The sequence below is a fragment of the Podarcis erhardii genome, assembly GCF_964252035.2.
Source record: "Podarcis erhardii genome assembly, chromosome: 6".
In the NCBI taxonomy this organism is placed as follows: Eukaryota; Metazoa; Chordata; class Lepidosauria; order Squamata; family Lacertidae; genus Podarcis; species Podarcis erhardii.
In genome coordinates this window covers 74,641,791-74,660,236 of record NC_138510.1, presented here as the reverse complement: position 1 = coordinate 74,660,236, position 18,446 = coordinate 74,641,791, and the positions used below count along the sequence as shown (strand labels likewise).

Here is an 18,446-nt window from a genome sequence, read left to right as displayed (position 1 = left end):
CTTACGCGTTGCCATGGGTGTAGCAGGCTCCTCAGCAGCACGGCTTAAAAAAATAAGAGTCTTGCTGAATCACGCCAGAGGCCTATCTAGCCCAGCTGCCTTAAACCAAGTCAGACAATTGATCCATCTAGTTCAGCATTATCTTCACTACTGCCAATAGCATTTTGGTCTTTTCTTGCCCTAACCTGGAGATGCCAGGGATTAAACGAGAAATCTAGTGGATACAAAGCATAGTCTCTACACAGCTTTGGTCCTTCCTGAGGAATTGGTGCTTTCTGTTTTTCAGGCAATGCCTTAGAGGTGCACATGTGCTCAGATAGGCTAGTAGAACGACTTCCTGTCTTGAATTTATTTGTAACGCTGACTTACAAGCTCAGCCCTATTGCCACCAGAACACAGACAACCCACCAACCTGTTCTGGCTTTTTGCAGAGAGGGAAATGGTAGCACAGTATTACAGCAGCTGTTTGTGTGGACCTCCATTCCACACCCCCATCCTTGCTTTAAAACATTGCAGGTAGCCGAACAGTAAGACCGAGAGCTGCCTCTCTAGTCTTTAAAGGACAGGTGACATATAGCTCAAACCAGCGAGGAAAAGATAGGGAGGGGGCTGGAAAAGGGAGAGGGAAAGCCCTCTGTTATTCCTCATGAACTCCTCCTGAGGGCCTCCAATCCTTACAGCGTTGGGCTCAAAATCTCCTCCTGAGTAGCAGTGTATTCTGCCAGTGGATTCTAAGATATCTGATGTCTTTCTCCAACCATCTGTGACCCCAGTTATCACAGAGGCTAACTGCATGTGACAGTGGCAAAAGCCATTTCCTGGAGCGTGGGTTGTGCTGTACTTACATAAGGTAGGCTCAGGGTGATTGAAACCAGACAAGAAACAATATAAGGCATGGAAAAGATGTGCTCAATCTTCGTGCCTGCACTTTCCCTACTCAAAAACACACTTCCCAGGTGCTTTTAAGAGCAGCAGGGCTTGCCGCCAGTCTTCGAGCTCCATCAGGAGAAAAACAGCTGCAGGGAGAGCAATACAAGTAAGAAAAGTAGCAGCTGGAGAAGAATCTATCACACTCTGCATGCATTGCTTGAAATTATTCGACACGTTCCACAGGAAACTGCTGGTGCCCCATGTTCTAACACAACCGCCTGCTGCTGTCATGTGCAAGTTCTTGTAACCTAGCATAATATTATTATTACAGTGGTACCTCAGGTTACATATGCTTCAGGTTACATACGCTTCAGGTTACAGACTCTGCTAACCCAGAAATAGTACCTTGGGTTAAGAATTTTGCTTCAGGATGAGACAGAAATCGTGCTCCGGCAGCGCAGCGGCAGCAGGAGGCCCCATTAGCTAAAGTGATGCTTCAGGTTAAGAACAGTTTCAGGTTAAGAATGGACCTCCGGAACAAATTAAGTACTTAACCTGAGGTACCACTGTATTATTATTATTATTATTATTAACATTTGTCTGAGAGAGTGAAGTTGGTGTTGTTTCATCTCTTCAGGTCTTTTTTGATTTGTCGCCACAAATCAAAGTTGTGGAGGTATAATTTGTTGAGGTTTCTGCTTATTTGTACCCCTAGGTATCTGAACTTGGTGCGGCAAAGTTTTATCTTGGTGATGTTGGCGAATTCTTTTTGGGTATGGGGCACACAGCTTCAGACTTTGCAAAGTTTACCTGTAGGCCCGACACCATTGCAAATGTGTTGAGTTCTCTGATTATGGAGGTTGCTGTATTTATGGGGTCTGGTGTCGTCTGCAAAGAGCCCTAATTTATTGTACTATTGACATTTGTATATATCTTTAGCACTTGTGTTACTTTGCTTTATAAAGAACTCTCATTTCTTCCAATGCAGCATTGTTTGCTATGGAAATTAAAGTTGAAAAAGACCTGAAGACTGGAGAAAGCACAGTTTTGTCGACAATACCACTACCGTCAGAGGAATTTAAGGGCGCAGGAGTGAAAGTGTACGATGACGGCAGAAAGTCGGTCTATGCAGTGTGTTCCAATGGAAATGTCACAAACAAGGAAGTAGATGACCTTGCGCCTGTCGAAGTGGAGGACCTCTTGAGGCAGGCAACGGAGAAACAATCCAAGTCTCCCACTGAATATCACGAACCAGTATATGCAAACCAGTTTTGCAGGCCCACAACTCCCCAGAATGATAAGTTAGTCCAGGGATCAAATAGCCGAAAAGGAGCTCTTCAAAACAAGACAAACAGCCTGGACTGTTTTTATAAGGAACCTGCCTATAAAAAAGAGCAACCATTTAAAGAAAATGGCCTAGATTCTTCCAAGAGCTATCGGCACAATTCTCACTCTCCGGTCCTTCAACGAACACGAAGCCCACCACAGATTAGCCCCCCAAACAAGATGGCAACTAATGTTCAAAGAGAAATTCTACAAGAGGCTGTTGAACCCTATCAGAAGATGGGAGAGAACCAACAAGGTATAAAATTCAGAAACTCTGTAAGTACCCATGAAAGGCCTCCTTCAGGAACTCTGGAAAGTGATGAAGGTTCTAGTTATAGTGTGGTCCAAGCTGTGCCATGTTACGTGGATGATACCGAACCCGTTACAATGATTTTCATGGGTTACCAGCATGTGGACGATGAAGAACTGAATAAAACTGTCTGTGGGTATGATGGAATTATCCATGCAGAACTCGTCGTCATTGACGATGACGGCGAAGAAGAGGACAGCAAGGAGGAGAGTCGAGCTGGAAAGCCTTTGTATCATCCAGTTGTTCCTTCTAGCCAGGTTTACCAGACCCCCAACCAAACAAGTGCAATTCCACAGACAAACCCCAGCAAAACCGCCAGTGACGGTGTAAATGTGTCGCCTTATAAAAATTCCATATCGCTTAAGGAGCAAGAAGAAAGTCTAAGCTGTGCTACCTACAATGGTCAGATCGATGGCCGGTTATCAGGTGATGGAACAGAGGATCCCTCCTTAACAGGTAAAAAAAGGGGCAAGTCACAAGACTGTTGCGCTCTCATGTGACAGACTGACTACTTCTGTTTCTCCCTTCATTCCTTCCTTGCTTCCTCTTGGCGTCTCTACACCTCAGAGCTGACTAATACAGACTATCTAACCCATTTCTCCTATCTTCTAACACTTTCATTCAAATGTTAACAATGTTAACCATGCTACACTGAAGGACCTAAGTGCACAACGCAGAAAAAAAAAAATTTAAAAGCTGCAGATAGGGCTGGTATAAATCAGATACAGATCTCTGTACTTCAAGTGCAACTTGGAAACACTGATTAAAATGTTATCTCCTTGGTCCTATGGCATGTGAGAAAAATGGTTGCATTTCAGTAGTAAATAATAGCCTTTCTTCCTATTCTGCGTCTCCATTTCTGGAGCTCAGTCATGCCTCTCTCTGTTCTCCCGACTTTGTACTGTATAATGTACCTTGCACCTTAACACAGAAAGGCTGGTTGAACAGGTTTGCTTTACTTTAACCTTGATTTAACATTGGCCACTTCACTTGAAATGTATTTATGCAAGTTTTGATATCTTTTCTTAGCCTGCTTGATTTGGATGTATGTGGGTTTGTTTGGTTTTTTTTAAAAAAAATAGTAAGTATGACTAAAATCCAATTCTTTTGTCTAACCTCTGTCTGTCTGTCTTCTTTAAAATAAAAAAGGTGTTACATTTTCTAACCTGTTTGCATGATTACTTTCACTCTGCTTTCACTCTCCTCCTTGCTAGAAACTTTGTATTCTGTATGCTTCTTAGAACACAACAGCCTCAAATCCAAGTACTTCAAACTTCTGGTAATAGTTCTGTTGGGGGAATAAAGGACTGGGTTCACCCAACGTGGACTGCAACATATAGGCCTGATCCCCCAAAGAAGTAAAGCTGAATTATTTGGATTTATAACAGTTTACATCTATTGACTTAATTTAGGACTAATACTGTGAATATGCATGCAGTTGCACAGAAGAAAATCCCACTAACAAAAATCAGGAAAGTATACTTCAATATAAATGGATTTAGCACCAAACAAATTTATTTCAATGGGCTTTGAACTTAGGCAAGCCTGCACATGTATTGAAGCCTGCCGGTCTGTTTTACAAACTCCCCCCACTTCACTCCATCTTTGTTTTCAAGGCAGTTGACAAAACCAGAACATTAATCAAGCCACAGATGAGCCACCATACATGACATTGTGTTGTGTTGTGTTGTGTTGTGTTGTGTTGTGTTGTGTTGTGGGGTCATGAGTCCTGCCTGTTTTATGTCTTCCAGCTTAAATGGCATTTACAGAGCCAGCTTTTCGTGATCTCTTTGTGTTAAAATTTTGGAATGCATTGCAGCACATTCAGCTCAGGCGCTCACCACCTGCCAATAGTACCCCTCCAAATATGAGTTCCATAGCAGAATAATGGAATTCATATTAACCTAAGCTAGCCTGGAGCACATTGTTCCCTGACTGCAGAACTTGTGCCCACTGCTGAAGCCAAGTAGTTCTTCTTGCTGCTTTGGTCCTCTTCCCATGCATTGTTACTGTGCCTCACCACATACGGAGTAAGCAGAGAATGCTAGGAAATGAGTAATTTTCCCAAACAGTCTCCTAATTATCCTGCTTGCCCCCCAAAGAAAACAAAGCCAGGAAGACCAGCTGTAGGGCAAGGTAGCAAACAAACAAAGAGCTGCTTGTGAGAGGGGAATAGAGGTGTTCTCAGATCTCTTTTATTTACTTGTTCCTTGTCAAAACCCATCTTACGAAAAGCCCTGAAGTCAGTGCCACCCTGCCATGTCAGGGGAAGGCCCAGTAGTCCAGAGAAGCATTCCTGGATGCCTTTCACATTGGAGGAAGAGCGCGCTTAAAAATCTAAACAACAAAAAGGGGCAGCCTTTGTAACCGTGTGTGTTTGTGTGTGTGTGTGTGTGGAATAAGAGTTTCGTACCAAGGAAGGAAAAGAGGCACAAGTGTCAACAGGCCAGAATGGAAATGGTGGCGCCTCCTGCAGTTTAGTCCATGAAGTTTTTAGCCTTCAAACATTTTCAAACCCAACTCCTTGCACCTGATTGTGGTTCTAGACTATGGAGTTTTGATGTTTTTATTAAAGTAGATCCTACAAGGCCCACCATGTAGTTAGTGAACAAAGGCTGTATGAAACATTTCCTAGCTTAAAAAACACAGCAAGGTCACTCTTTTTCTTGACTTGGAATGAGGTTGGCTTGGTGGGCAAATGCCTTAAAATCCAGTATTTCATAAGAAATGGCACGATACATATGAATCTAGCATTGTGCATACATCACTTCCCAAACCAGTGGCAGGAGCGCACTGCTTTCAGAGTGAAGAGAATTCTCAACTGAGAAATTAAAAGGCATATTGTTTACTGTCAAGAGTCCAGCAGGTTAGAGGGCAGATCAATGACCACTTTGACAGCCGTGCAAGCTGTTTTAGTGCCCATTCTTCCTTCACCTGCCATCTATGCCGTTGTCTCTCTGCACCTTAATAACTTCTGATTTTTAACTCTACTAAAACAATGCTCTCTTGGACCTAACCATTTGAGGTAAGTGCAATTCTCTTTAAAAGTTAGATTTAGAATTGGGATAACGCATGGAATTTGTGACTTTTTTATTTCTTTATGTTGCAGCTCTGAGAATGAGAATGGCAAAACTGGGCAAAAAAGTCATTTAGGAGCTGCAGTGGTATAAATACTGAGTATCTGCTGGTGTGATGTGAAGCAGAAGAAGAGCTTTCTCCATTTCAGACTTTGACGGCTTTCGCCTATTCAAAAGAAGCATACATAAGAATAATGGCACGCTGCAGGAAAGTGAATGGACCGCAAGTTGTGCTTCCAGCTATCCAACCCAATCCATATGAATTTAACTTCAAGTGCCTTCAAAAATTTCTGATAACAAATGGGACATTTCTAATAAATGCTATGACTATGTAATTGGAAGCTAAGAGCCAGTATCTTTAACAAGGCAGCATCCATAAGAGTCCCATTTATTGAGTGAGGATTGGCTGTTTCCTATTCAGATCATTCTCTAAGCCCAACCACACAAGCAAGAATATATCTTCCTAATCTTACCAATTGTGGATGGAGTGTCACAGCTCATGATTTGTACATTCCCATAAATCATGGGATCTGAAGTGGGACTATGACACTTCAGGATGTTTACTACTACCCAAACCCACCATCTTCCCTAGAGATTATCTCCATGTGTTCTTTTGGTTCTTGTTAAGGAAACCCCTGGCAGGGTGAACTACTGTACTGTATTTTTCACTCTATAAGATGCACCAGACCACAAGACGCTACTAGTTTTTGGAAGAGGAAAACAAGGAAAAAAATATTCTGAATCTCAGAAGCCAGAACAGCAAGAGGGATCACTGCACAGTGAAAGCAGCAATCCCTCTTGCTGCTCTGGCTTCTGGGATAGCTGCGCAGCCTGCATTTGCCCCATAAGACGCACACACATTTCCCCTTACTTTTTAGGAGGGAAAAAGTGAGGAGAGAGACTGGGTGGGTGGGAGAGAGACTCACAAGCAGGGTTTAGGTGGTTTCTTTCCACCATCTTATGCTTATATCCATCTGTCACTTTTCCACTCCATAGTTACAGACTCCCACTGACCTAGGAATAAGCCCCATTGAATTCCATAGGATTTACTGCTGCGTAGTCATTGTTAGGATTGTGCCATTAGCCACCTCAGATTAAACAGCGCTTCCCTGCCCCACTGTGGTCATTTTTCCTCCAGCGCCTCTGCTAAACACATTTTCAGACAGGTAAAAAGGTAAAGGTAAAGGTACCCCTGCCCGTACGGGCCAGTCGTGTCCGACTCTAGGGTTGTGCGCCCATCTCACTTAAGAGGCCGGGGGCCAGCGCTGTCCGGAGACACTTCCGGGTCATGTGGCCAGCGTGACGAAGCTGCTCTGGCGAGCCGGCACTAGCGCCGCACACGGAAACACCATTTACCTTCCCGCTATAAAGCGGTACCTATTTATCTACTTGCACTTAGGGGTGCTTTCGAACTGCTAGGTGGGCAGGAGCTGGGACCGAAAGACGGGAGCTCACACCACCGCGGGGATTCGAACCACCGACCATACGATCGGCAAGCCCTAGGCACTGAGGTTTTACCCACAGCGCCACCTGCGTCCCTTTTTCAGACAGGTAGACATGGCCAAAGTTCTGAAGAAGTTAAGAAAAATAAAAATCACAACAATTCATGCTCCAGCATAAGGATTTGCTAGAAGGAAAGTTCTCTGCTTCAGGACATAGCTATCTGCTGCACAAGAACTCAGCCTGGGCCACAAACAGGACAGAGAACAGAATGGGCAAGACTTGCTGATTTGGAGAATTTCTGGAGACAACAGGCTGAAGTATGTGTACAAAAAAAATATTTAAAATAGTTGAAATTTTGTTTGGGCATTGTGCTTTCAAAGCACAGATTTCTATTCGGATAAACATTTAGATTTGTTCTTGTGGGCTGTTTCATTTCTTTGAGTTGGCAACCATTTAAACTTAACCATGATTAAACTCTGAGCAAGAGCACCCCACAGTGTCTCAGCAGTAGAAGTGACAGTCCCAGTGGCTCGGCTGTGCATCCAAGAGTTTTCTATGAAAATGCCAAGTGCAGCAAGACTGCATCTTCCCTACAAACAGGTCAAAGACAATGAGAGAGAGAAAGAGAGATTTGGCAAGCAGATTAGCCTGCTTCAATGCATAAGTAATACATATAGTTATGGCAAGAGGCCAGGGGTTCTCTTTAATTGCCCATTTCATTAACTTTCAGACAGTGAATCAGGGACACCTGAAAATACAAGTCCATGTGTGGATGGCACTTGCTTCTGGACAAACTGAGATGGCTTCTTCATATAAGTATCAAGAAAAAAGTACACAGAGTACACAAAGCAACTCTTTTAATTTATGCAATTCACACTCTCATAATAGGATAAAAAAATGAAGCACTGGAATGTAATGCACAACTATAAAATCAGTGCAGATGGCCTCACACTTGATTTGTGCAGGGTGTAGCAGGTAGGGAAAGCAAGGAAAGGGTCAAGGGGACAGGGAGTAAGAAATCCAGTTATTTCAGTCCAGTGTGGAAGACAACATGAACCACAATGGGTGGAATCTAATTGCATCCTTTGCCTGTGGGAAGAGTTTTTCATCTAGCAGCAGCCTTTGCAAATGGATGAGGACAGATTATTTTTGCTCATCCTGCACCTCCCCCTCCCACCGGCAGCATCTTCCATGCTATTCTTGAGGGACCCACACCATCTAGAGCATTGTCAAAAAATCACCCACCTGCCTCTGCTGTTTTCAGTGACATCCAATGGATAATTGGATTTCACCCAGAGACTGCAGGTTGACAGTTTTTTTCATATACACACATATTTAGATATACATGTGCCAATCATTCTTTAAACAAATGTTGGCACTAATTCTAGAGAGCTTTCTGGGACAGCTACTAGTTACCTGTTAAAGAAAGAGTGAGGGGAGAGATGTAATCTACAAGAACACTGGTTGCTTCAAAGGAGAAAGGGCAGTTAGATCTCCACCAGCGCTGTTCCCCCCCCCCCTTAACACCATATAGTCTTCCAACAGAGCTACAAATCCAAGACGTTTGTGTCAAACACAATCCTTGGGATCTCCGATGCCTGAAATAAGTTGTTCCAAATGATATCTGGCCCCTAACTGGCTTCCGTTCTCGTTCGCTCTCGACTCACAAAATTGTTTCCAAATATAACTGCAGAAATCCCTATGGATGAGGCATCCTTAAAAACTAATGCCTTGCAGTCTGAAATCCAGCCACAAAAGCCTTTAGTGGTAGACCATTATTCTTCATCACACTGAGACAATGACTATCTGCATCCATGCTCAGGTTAGAGGCAGGCTGGGGAGAGAGATATGTAGACCTTTAACCATCCTCTAGCTAGCCTATAGACCATGAGCACATGGAGCTCCTATGCCATAATGGTGGTGGTTGCAGGTGGAGACTAGCTAGGAGTGACATGAACATGTTGACCTATTAGATGGACAGGCAGACAGCTGATCAAGTGCAATGGCAGGCAGTCCAGTTCAAATCAATGGCAACCCTGGAACAAGAAAGGCCAACTTCTCAAATGGAAGCTCTCCCTTGAGCCTTGAAGTGACCGATGAATCTACAGGATCCAGATAGACAAATGTTGAAGGGAGGCGTTCTGACCAGGTTGGGACAACGTATTTGCCAAGAAAGGTCTAATTCTGCCCTGCAACGGCTGTATAACGAGGACCAGGTTTATATGAGGTTTCTTAAATCCCGAATTGGCAGTGTTTACGTTACAGATCATCCTTCTGCTATGAACTTCAGCAAGACACATCAACAGTTCTATTGCAAGCTCTTCGGAGTATTAAAGGCTTCTTCTTTGTCATACTTTTACAATTGCTGTCAGGAAGGTGATGAGAAATGCCACATTGCCACTAATGTAGATGAACAGTACTGTCTTTTTAAATGTATGCCCCTGTAAAGAGAGAAAGGGAAACACTGGGAATGCAACCATTTGTAAAAATGTTGAGTCAGTTCAGCAAAAATAAGGAGTGGAGAGGATATACGGCAGGTATGTGAAAACCATAGCTGTCAACATTTTCCTTTTTTTTAAGGGAAATTCCCTTATTCCGAATAGGATTCCTCACAAGAAAATGAAAAAGTTGACAGCTATGGTGAAAACTCTGGCCCATCAGAAGCCAACTTCCATCAGCCCTAGCCAGGAAAGCCAATGGTCAGGAGTAGGGGTAGACAACATTTCCAGTTGTCTCAGTTTCTCATTTTTCCACTCTAAAATTGTCCCCATTTGGCACAAATGTGATTTCCGGTGTATATATATATATATATATATATATATATATATATATATATGCTTTCGTAGATTTTCACGGGTACAGGAGGACACCCGAGGACACCAAAACCATATATATATATATATATATATAACCCTCATGAAAATTTATCAAAATCTTTGTAGGACTTTCTCCTAATAAACGCATTTTTATATGAAGGTTTGACTAACTTAGGTACACATTTTCGCAATCAATTTCCCTTAATATCATTTATTTTTCTTTGTTATTTCACCAACATATTCATTTTTACACACACCTTCCCCCAGTCTATTTATTTCTGTAAAACATTGTTTGGTTAGGCAACTACATCACAAACTTTGGATAAGTGTGAATTTTGAAGGATAACTGATTCAGAAAGTTTGAATTGGACAGATTCGGCTTTAAATGTGAACTGGATTTAATTTCCCCTTCGTTCCTAACTCAGGAATAATGAGAATTATGGTCTGGCAACATCTGAAGGGCCACAGGTTAGGAAAGGCTGCTCTGGAATGTACCACTACAGGATACAAATGGGGGGAAGACACATTCCAAACGCTTCCCCATTGAAAGAGAAACCCTCTGTACACGATACATCAAGGAGATGGGAATGGAAGAAGGAAGCTTGTGCACAAGGCTAGTCACCTTTTGCATTAGCTTGCTTTTCCCTTAAAAGCACATGGGAGCATTCAAATGAGCTAGCCTTACGCCCTGAAAGTAGTATAGTTCTTAGGAGGCAGCTCCATGCTCAGAAAATATATATATGCATATATTTATCCTCTCACATGCATTCTGTGCTTACCTGTGCCTCTGCCGTTGTAATGGACTGCAGAATCTGTATCCTGTCATCTTCCAACACTTGAACTGCAAAATAAAAGTTTCACAGTAAATTTTTATTTAGCCTGAAGCTATCAAAGCACTGTAGAAGATACAAATATAAAGGTAAAGGGACCCCTGACCATTAGGTCCAGTCATGGCTGACTCTAGGGTTGCAGCGCTCATCTCACTTTATTGGCCGAGGGAGCCGACGTCATGTGGCCAGCATGACTAAGCCACTTCTGGTGAACCAGAGCAGTGCACGGAAACACCGTTTACCTTCCCGACGGAGTGGTACCTATTTATCTACTTGCACTTTGATGTGCTTTCGAACTGCTAGGTTGGCAGGAGCTGGGACCGAGCAACGGGAGCTCACCCCATCGCGGGGATTCGAACCGCCGACCTTCTGATCAGCAAGTTCTAGGCTCTGTGGTTTAACCCACAGCACCACCCGCTATATAATCCCCCAAAATGCAAATTCTGAAATTAAAACCGTGCCTACAAATCTAGATTAGAGCTACACTCTACCCTTTATGTTTTTGTTCATTTACCAGATTATCTTAAAAGACACCAGAAACAATCCAATGCTAGATGCTTAAGAACCTCTGTTTTAGATTGTTTTGAGCTTCATCCACCAGTTCCCAAAAAAGGGGGTGCCGCTCGTTCATTTGAGATGGAGACACTGTTTGAAATGAGCATATTCTGATGGAGAAGTGGGAATGCTGTCCTTCACATAGTTCCATTCTGGAACACACTTTACTTATACAAGACACTCTGCAGCAGGTATGTGGAAGCTTTGACACTCCATTGGCCATGCTGGCTGAGATTGACAGAAGTTGGGAGTCCAACAATAGCTAGAAGGCCACTAGCTGGGGAAGGCCATCCAATGGAAGACACAAGAGGGCAGGGGAGAGAAGTGTGGACAGATATTTCCATTTGGTCCCAGGAGAACAGAGCTCAAATGCCTGTTTATCCATGGACTCCCCCTGGTGTCAGAAGCATTTACCATCTCAGCCTCAGACCCTGTTCCATAAATTAAATCAATCAGAAGTTCTTTGCCCTTCAAACCCATCTCTCTTCAAACTGATAAGCAAAGGCGTTGTGTGATGGGCTAGTTTCGATATGCATCCCTCCAGCCACTTCTGCCACATTATCGCTCCTGAATAAAAATTATTTTATCAGGTACCGTATTTTTCGCCCTATAGGATGCACCGTCCCATAGGGCGCACCTAGTTTTTTGGGGGGGAAATAAAGGGGGGAAATAATTCCCCCCCAGGCGCGGGGCTGGGGCGGGGGAGGCCCAAGCTTCCCCCGACCCCAGTCCCCAAACAGGCAGCTCTCTGCAAGCCGTGGGAGCCTGGGGCTGGCTCCCGCTGCGTGCGGAGAGGTCCGCGAAGCCTGGACGCGCTGAGCTCAGCACGTGCAGCCTTTGGCATGCAGGCACCTCTCTGCAAGCAGCGGGAGCGCTCCGCTGCTTGCGGAGAGGTCTGCGGAGCCTGGAGAGCGAGAGGGGTCTGTGCGCACCGACCCCTCTCGCTCTCCAGGCTTCAGCGAAAGCCTGCATTCGCCCCATAGGACGCACACACATTTCCCCTTCATTTTTTGAGGGGAAAAAGTGCGTCCTATAGGGCGAAAAATACGGTATATCATGTTACATTTCTCCACTCAAATATGTACCTGGGGCTTTCACAGCAATTGTGAAAACTGCAGGGGGGGACAGCAGATGAGGATAATGCAAACAGGTCTTTAGACAGTGAAAAGCAATCTCTTTCGTGAGCCAGGATATCTGCCTCTTGTTGCAACTGCATTGTGTTCAATGCAAGCTAAAGTAGAGATTGGTCATGCTACCTTTGTGAATGAGGCAGTAGCCATGTATCTCCAGGAGAACATCGGTGCCAACATGCCAAGCTACAAATCCCATCATCGTATATGTATCCCATGGGTCTGGAAGGTTGAGAGCTGGCAAGTCCATTCCGAGGAATATTACCACCACTAAAGGACAGGGCCAGGTTTACAAAAACAGAGAGTAAGCAAAATTAGATCAAGTAATTTCAACCGGCAGTACTGCAACTTATTGCTGCAGTGTGGTTAGCAACAAAATACATGATAAAAATACAACCCAAAGTCCCACATAATTACAAGCTACCTGCTCACTTGTATAAAGCAAGAGATTCCATATCCTCTGTGGTTTCCAATGCACAGACACTAAGGTTTCCTCCAGAACATTTTGTAGGAGTCATTCAAGTGACCACTGAATTTTATATTTGTGCATTTAGAGCATTGTGGACCCATAACAACACATCTTTTTTTTTTTTTAAATTGACTCTTTGCAGTTTGGAAATGACAGGGAAATGCATTGACAAATGTTGGATGAACAAATGACTAATGGAAAGGTGTAAGCAAATCAGAACAAGTGTCCAATAAAGACCAGACATAGGTAAACTTTGGACAAGTCAAAGTTGGGATGAATACCCAACAACTAGGCTATCCAGAGGAGCTTTAAGCCTTCAGACACAATGTTTAGCAGTTGTAGTCTATGCACTCCCAGTGATGGTCAGATTGTGGTCACAGAACAACATGCATTTATTTGATATTGCATGTGAAACCAAAGCAATTTCAAGTACACTGGTACCTCGGGTTACATATGCTTCAGGTTACATATGCTTCAGGTTACAGACTCCGCTGACCCAGAAATAATACCTCGGGTTAAGAACTTTGCTTCAGGATGAGAACAGAAATCGCACGGCAACGGCACTGCAGCAGCAGGAGGCCCCATTAGCTAAAGTGGTGCTTCAGGTTAAGAACAGTTTCAGGTTAAGAACAGACCTCCGGAACGAATTAAGTACTTAACCCGAGGTACCACTATAGTCAGCAAGATGCCAGAGTGAAGTTACCACAAAATGCAAGATCTGTAAGTATTGGACTGCCACTTGTAGAAAGCCACACAAATTAACTTAAGAAAAGCATAATTAATACCCATTCTTCCTAGCCATCTTACAAAGTCAACATTTTAGATAAGGCTAGAATGAATTATTCACTCACCTGCTAATATTCTAGCAGTTGTGCCCGTGCTCCAGTGTAACCAGTTGAAGATTTCTCTTCTGTTCCCAAAGAAAAAGGAAAAGAAAGTCAGTGCATGATTCCAAACACCATCAGTGCCCGGGGTGTGAAAAGAGAAAGAGGATGATTACATCACCACACACTCATTAGGGTTGCTGTAACTGGAGTTTGCAAACTTGGGGGTTACAAATTTCTGGAAGAGGGCGTAGGTCTGGGGTTTCCATACCCATTAACCACTGGATCATTGCCCTTTAAAACTCTTAACCCGGCTGGTAATTCCCTCGCACTCTCATTGGAATATATTTATGTAACTTGAGCATGCAAGAATACCTTGGTGCTTGAGGTGGAGGTCTGAAGCCTGCCATAATGGGCTGAAAGATTGCCAGTGCCATCACCGTACAGCCAAGATATGGATGGAAGCCTGCTTGCTGTATAAAAGATGGGTTTGGTTATGAACAACCCTCCAACAATGCTTTTTTGATAAAGACTGCACTTCACAGCAGGATATAGTCATTGCATGGATATGCTATGCACGTTCTTGAATACAGTGGTACATTGGTTCTCAAATGCCTTGGTACTCAAACAGCTTGGAACCCAAATACTGCAAACCCAGAAGTAAGTGTTGCGGTTTGAGAACTTTTTTCAGAAGCCGTAACATTTCAGAATGTTACGCTTCCGATTCGAGTGCCACACTTCCATTTTGAGTGTTATGCTGAGGTCTATCTGTTTTTGCTATTTATTTTGCATTTTTGTTTTTGCGGCTCTTTCTTTTTGTTTTTGTGACTGTGTGGAACCCAGTTCAGCTACTGATTGTGTTACTGCAGTACATTGTTTATTACTTTCATTTTATGGATCAATGGCCTCGTTGGATAGTAAAACAGATTAATCCATTTTGCATTACTTTCTATGGGAAAGCGCACCTTGGTTTTGGAACCCTTTGGTTTTGGAGCGGAATTCCAGAACAGATTAAGTTTGAGAACCAAGGTACTACTGCACTTAAGGGACCGTTTTCCATACTTAGAAAGCCAGACTTGGAGAGAACACTTTTATTTTATTTTTTAAAAGATTTTTTTTAAAGAATTACCATTATTTACCAAGTATCAAATAGAAGCACACACATGCACAAAGACTCCAGAACAAAGAAAAGGCCCCAAAGCTACTAGGAGATGGCATAATACCGTATTTTTCGCCCTATGGGACACACTTTTTCCCCTCCAAAAATGAAGCGGAAATATGTGTGCGTCCTATGGGGCGAATGCAGGCTTTTGCTGAAACTTGGAGAGCGAGAGGGGTCAGTATGCTCCGCACTTTGGGAAGCTATCCTTAAGCCTGGGGAGCCCGCGGGAGTTCCCGCAGGGCTCTCTAGGCTGCGGATAGCAGCCTGCTGCACGGAGCGCGGGGCGCGCTGAAGCAGAGCACCCCACGCTTCGGGCAGATATCCGCATCCTAGGGAGCCCTGCGGGAGTTCCCGCGGCTGGGGGGGGGGATAATTTTTTTTTCTTTATTCCCCCCCCCCAAAAAAAACCTAGGTGCATCCTATGGGCTGGTGCGTCCTATAGGGCGAAAAATACAGTAATTCTCAGTTGGTTAGACCATGGTGCTGATAACACCAAGGTTGCAGGTTTGATCCCTGTATGGACCAGCTGCACATTCCTGCATTGCAGGGGTTGGACTAGATGACCCTCAGGGTCCCTTCCAACTCTACAGTGCTATGATTCTCTCATTGTGGAGCAAATTCTGAAGACAATTATGCTATTGTATTAGGGTGCATTCCTAACCTTCTTTGGACCAGGTTTTGAGGAGGGGTGGATGAATACTGGCACAGCAATTTACCTCCTTCACACACACACACACACACACACCTTCCACCCCAGCACAAGTTTGCCTAGACCAGACGGAAAATACAGGATTTTTCACTTGGTCATCCACATCAGGTGTCTTACATAACAAATCAAGAACAAACTTAGCTCTCGGTTCTGAACTTAGTGACTCTTTTATAGGTAACGGGAAAGAACAGTGTCAGAACACATTTTTTTTAACATAGCCACACCTGAGGAGTTACATTGTTGAATGAAAGCATCAAGCTTATGTAATGTCACTTACATCGCTCCAGCCTCCCCGGTATAAGAATGGAAGAATGAAAGATGCACCTGTAAGCAGCACTGTCATCACCATTAGGGCACGATGGACCTATCGATAAAAAGTTAGGTATTTTAAAGAAAACAGCTTAGTTCAATAGAATCCAGAGACTCATTCTTATGCAAAATTCTAGTAACAAGGAACATGGTGGCAGAAAATCAATCTGTTTAGAATAAAAATGGAACCTATGCTCTTAAGGAATACACAAAAGGATTTGAGGGAAATCTTGCAGAAGGTTGGATTGCAGGACCTTAGATATGCCTTCCAACTATTATGATTCCTAGTACATCACTTAAATAGAGACAATGGCCATCTTCTGGCTTTTCCTCCCACCTGAAACCAGATCTCTTCTCCAAACAGCAATGAATTAGGCCAGACAGGCTTGAAGAATCGGGCAACGATCACACCAATGCTAACGGTGGTCATCCATGCAATGAACATTAATGCACCTGAAAAAGGAAGACACAAAAGGTTCTTGCAAAGAGCTATAAGTTGTGAAGTAGCCACGATTTAAAAATAAAATAAAATCAAAGGTCACTTTTATGGCTTCAGACATTCAAAGAGTGCTTTTCGAGCCATTATGGTTTCTTTCATCCCCAGCCTGAAATATCAGAAGCTGTTCTTACACTGCTTCCTATAAAGATGGTATTATATACTGAGTTGAATAGGATCCAAAATGCAGCAGTCTGATTGGCCCTGCAACAATAAGATTCAGAATGCAGCAGTCTGATTGGACCTAGAACAATAGGACCCAGAATGCAACAGTCTGATTGGTCCACAGGAGCCACCCAATCCAGCTCCAGGTGGAAGTGAATCCGCAACCTGATTGGCCTACAGGAGAATCCCGGAATTAGCCAATCACATGGGACCCATTGTGTAAATAATGTATATAAAGCAGACATTCTGGGGGAACTTCCATTCTTCCTCACCACTATGAGCTGAATAAAGGGAATGAAATCCACTCTTGACTCCAAGTATATTTCAGATGGTATGAAAGTTTGCATACCTTCTTCCTCTGAGAAGCTTTCGTGTAGAAAACACAGGATGTTGTCTATAAGAGGTCCCATCCAGTGCACTCTGTCGTCCCCCCTAGCATCCCATACAGAACTGCAAGACTTTGAAAGTTCACCTGTTACAGATGCTGCAAGAAGACCCCGCCACCCCAGCTACAAGTCATTGGACCACAGGAGACCTAGCCCATCCTTGCACATGAAACAGAGCATTAGCTTGCCATGGATCTTGATGAGAAGTGGGGAGCGGGATCCTCCAATATCCTTTGCCGGTCCTGTAACGTTAAACTTTCCATCTGTGATCAGAGGCTGCCTGTAGTGTTTATGGATCATACCTCCTGCGCAAGAGATGAAGAACAGATAACATGTTAATGGCAAAGGAAGGGTGGGGAGAATTATCTGCACCCTGCAAGGAACAGGGACTGCAAGGTAGGTTTGGATAAGAGGTTAGTGATTGGCTCAAGATTACCCAGTGAGCTTTGCAGCAAAGTAAGGATTTGAATCCAAGTTGGTGGACCTGTAAAAGGGTAAAAAGAGTATTGGGAAATAATTTATAAGGAATTGGGGAAAAAATGTTTGAAAGTACTTTTTTTAAAAAAAAACCCAGAATCCTTTTGGGGGGGAGGATAATTCAGATGGAAATTCCCAGGTGTCAAAAAAGGCTATTTATGTATGCCACTACTGTGACCCGTGTTTTGTTAGCCCCAAAATGGAAAATGAGCGAGCGCCCATCTAAAGAAGAATGGCAACTCAAACTGATGGAATATGCACAGCTTGTGGGTCTAACATATAGAATAAGAGAACAAGAAGAACATACGTTTAAAGAAGACTGGAAAATGTTTACTGAATATATGGGGGAAACTGTGTACACTTGAAAACATTGGCAGCATTAAGATAATTTCAGCAGTGTAAACAAGTCTTGCTGGATGTATTAATGGAATACTGAATGGTTTAGTTTATGTAAAATATGCAGGGATTTATGATATGCAGATTGAACCATGGAAAGAGAAGAAGGGAAGTCATTGATATTTTAAGGTTTAATGAATATTTTAAATTGCAAAATAGAAAACTTAATAAAAATTGCACACACACACACACAGATTTGAATCCAAGTCACTCCAGGAGGGCTCCATTGCCTAACCACAGTCCATAACCAGTAATGGAACCTTAAGGATTTTTGTCAGTTTTCTTTCAGTTCCAAACTTACCTTCACTGACTTCCCCATCTGCCATAAATATATAGTAGTTTGCATCAAGATTAAACCTCCCTTGAAGAGCAGGAAAGTGAATTCTTCTTCTGAAAGAACACTGAATAAGTCCGTCAGCCAGCCTCCATGACATTTCATCCAGAGCAGGCTGTGGGGAAAATAAATTAATGCCAGTTTAACATTTCTGCCTCCCAAGCTGAATGACCACAAATATAGCTTTGTTTTGTTTTTTTACATGCCTAGTGCTGCCATCTAAAGCTTACAGGCAACCGGGTTTATCAGAACAAACATTCCTGATCATGGGCGTGGCCAGGATTTTTGTCACAGGGGGGCAGAACATCAGTTTGCTATGTATTTTTATTGATTGGGGGAGCAGTTGCCCCTCCCTGCCGCCT

The 18,446-nt window shown here is 43.3% G+C and overlaps 2 protein-coding genes and 1 long non-coding RNA gene across 8 annotated transcripts in view; 2 read left to right on the top strand and 1 right to left on the bottom strand.

Annotated features, from left to right (window-relative positions):
* PALMD (palmdelphin) overlaps positions 1–5,918 on the top strand; it is a 53,510-nt gene extending 47,592 nt beyond the window's left edge. For both annotated transcript variants that reach the window (XM_081865979.1, XM_081865980.1), the window contains 2 exons: positions 1,859–2,962; positions 5,616–5,918. In XM_081865979.1, coding sequence (XP_081722105.1) covers positions 1,859–2,962; positions 5,616–5,659 — 1,148 coding nt within the window. In that variant the 3' untranslated portion in view covers positions 5,660–5,918. The remainder of the gene's footprint in view (positions 1–1,858; positions 2,963–5,615) is intronic.
* A 572-nt stretch (positions 5,919–6,490) lies between these two features.
* Positions 6,491–7,441, top strand: LOC309343985. The gene is made up of 2 exons (XR_014157481.1): positions 6,491–6,749; positions 7,135–7,441. It is a non-coding gene; the product is annotated as an uncharacterized lncRNA (long non-coding RNA).
* A 1,889-nt stretch (positions 7,442–9,330) lies between these two features.
* Positions 9,331–18,446, bottom strand: part of LOC309343831 (ferric-chelate reductase 1-like) — a 36,864-nt gene continuing 27,748 nt past the window's right edge. For all 5 annotated transcript variants that reach the window (XM_081865930.1, XM_081865927.1, XM_081865926.1 and 2 more), the window contains 9 exons: positions 18,052–18,199; positions 17,066–17,182; positions 16,168–16,283; positions 15,799–15,885; positions 14,026–14,123; positions 13,678–13,736; positions 12,484–12,627; positions 10,622–10,683; positions 9,331–9,467 (listed from right to left, as the gene is read on the bottom strand). In XM_081865930.1, the coding sequence (XP_081722056.1) occupies positions 9,375–9,467; positions 10,622–10,683; positions 12,484–12,627; positions 13,678–13,736; positions 14,026–14,123; positions 15,799–15,885; positions 16,168–16,283; positions 17,066–17,182; positions 18,052–18,199 (924 nt within the window). In that variant the 3' untranslated portion in view covers positions 9,331–9,374. The remainder of the gene's footprint in view (positions 9,468–10,621; positions 10,684–12,483; positions 12,628–13,677; positions 13,737–14,025; positions 14,124–15,798; positions 15,886–16,167; positions 16,284–17,065; positions 17,183–18,051; positions 18,200–18,446) is intronic.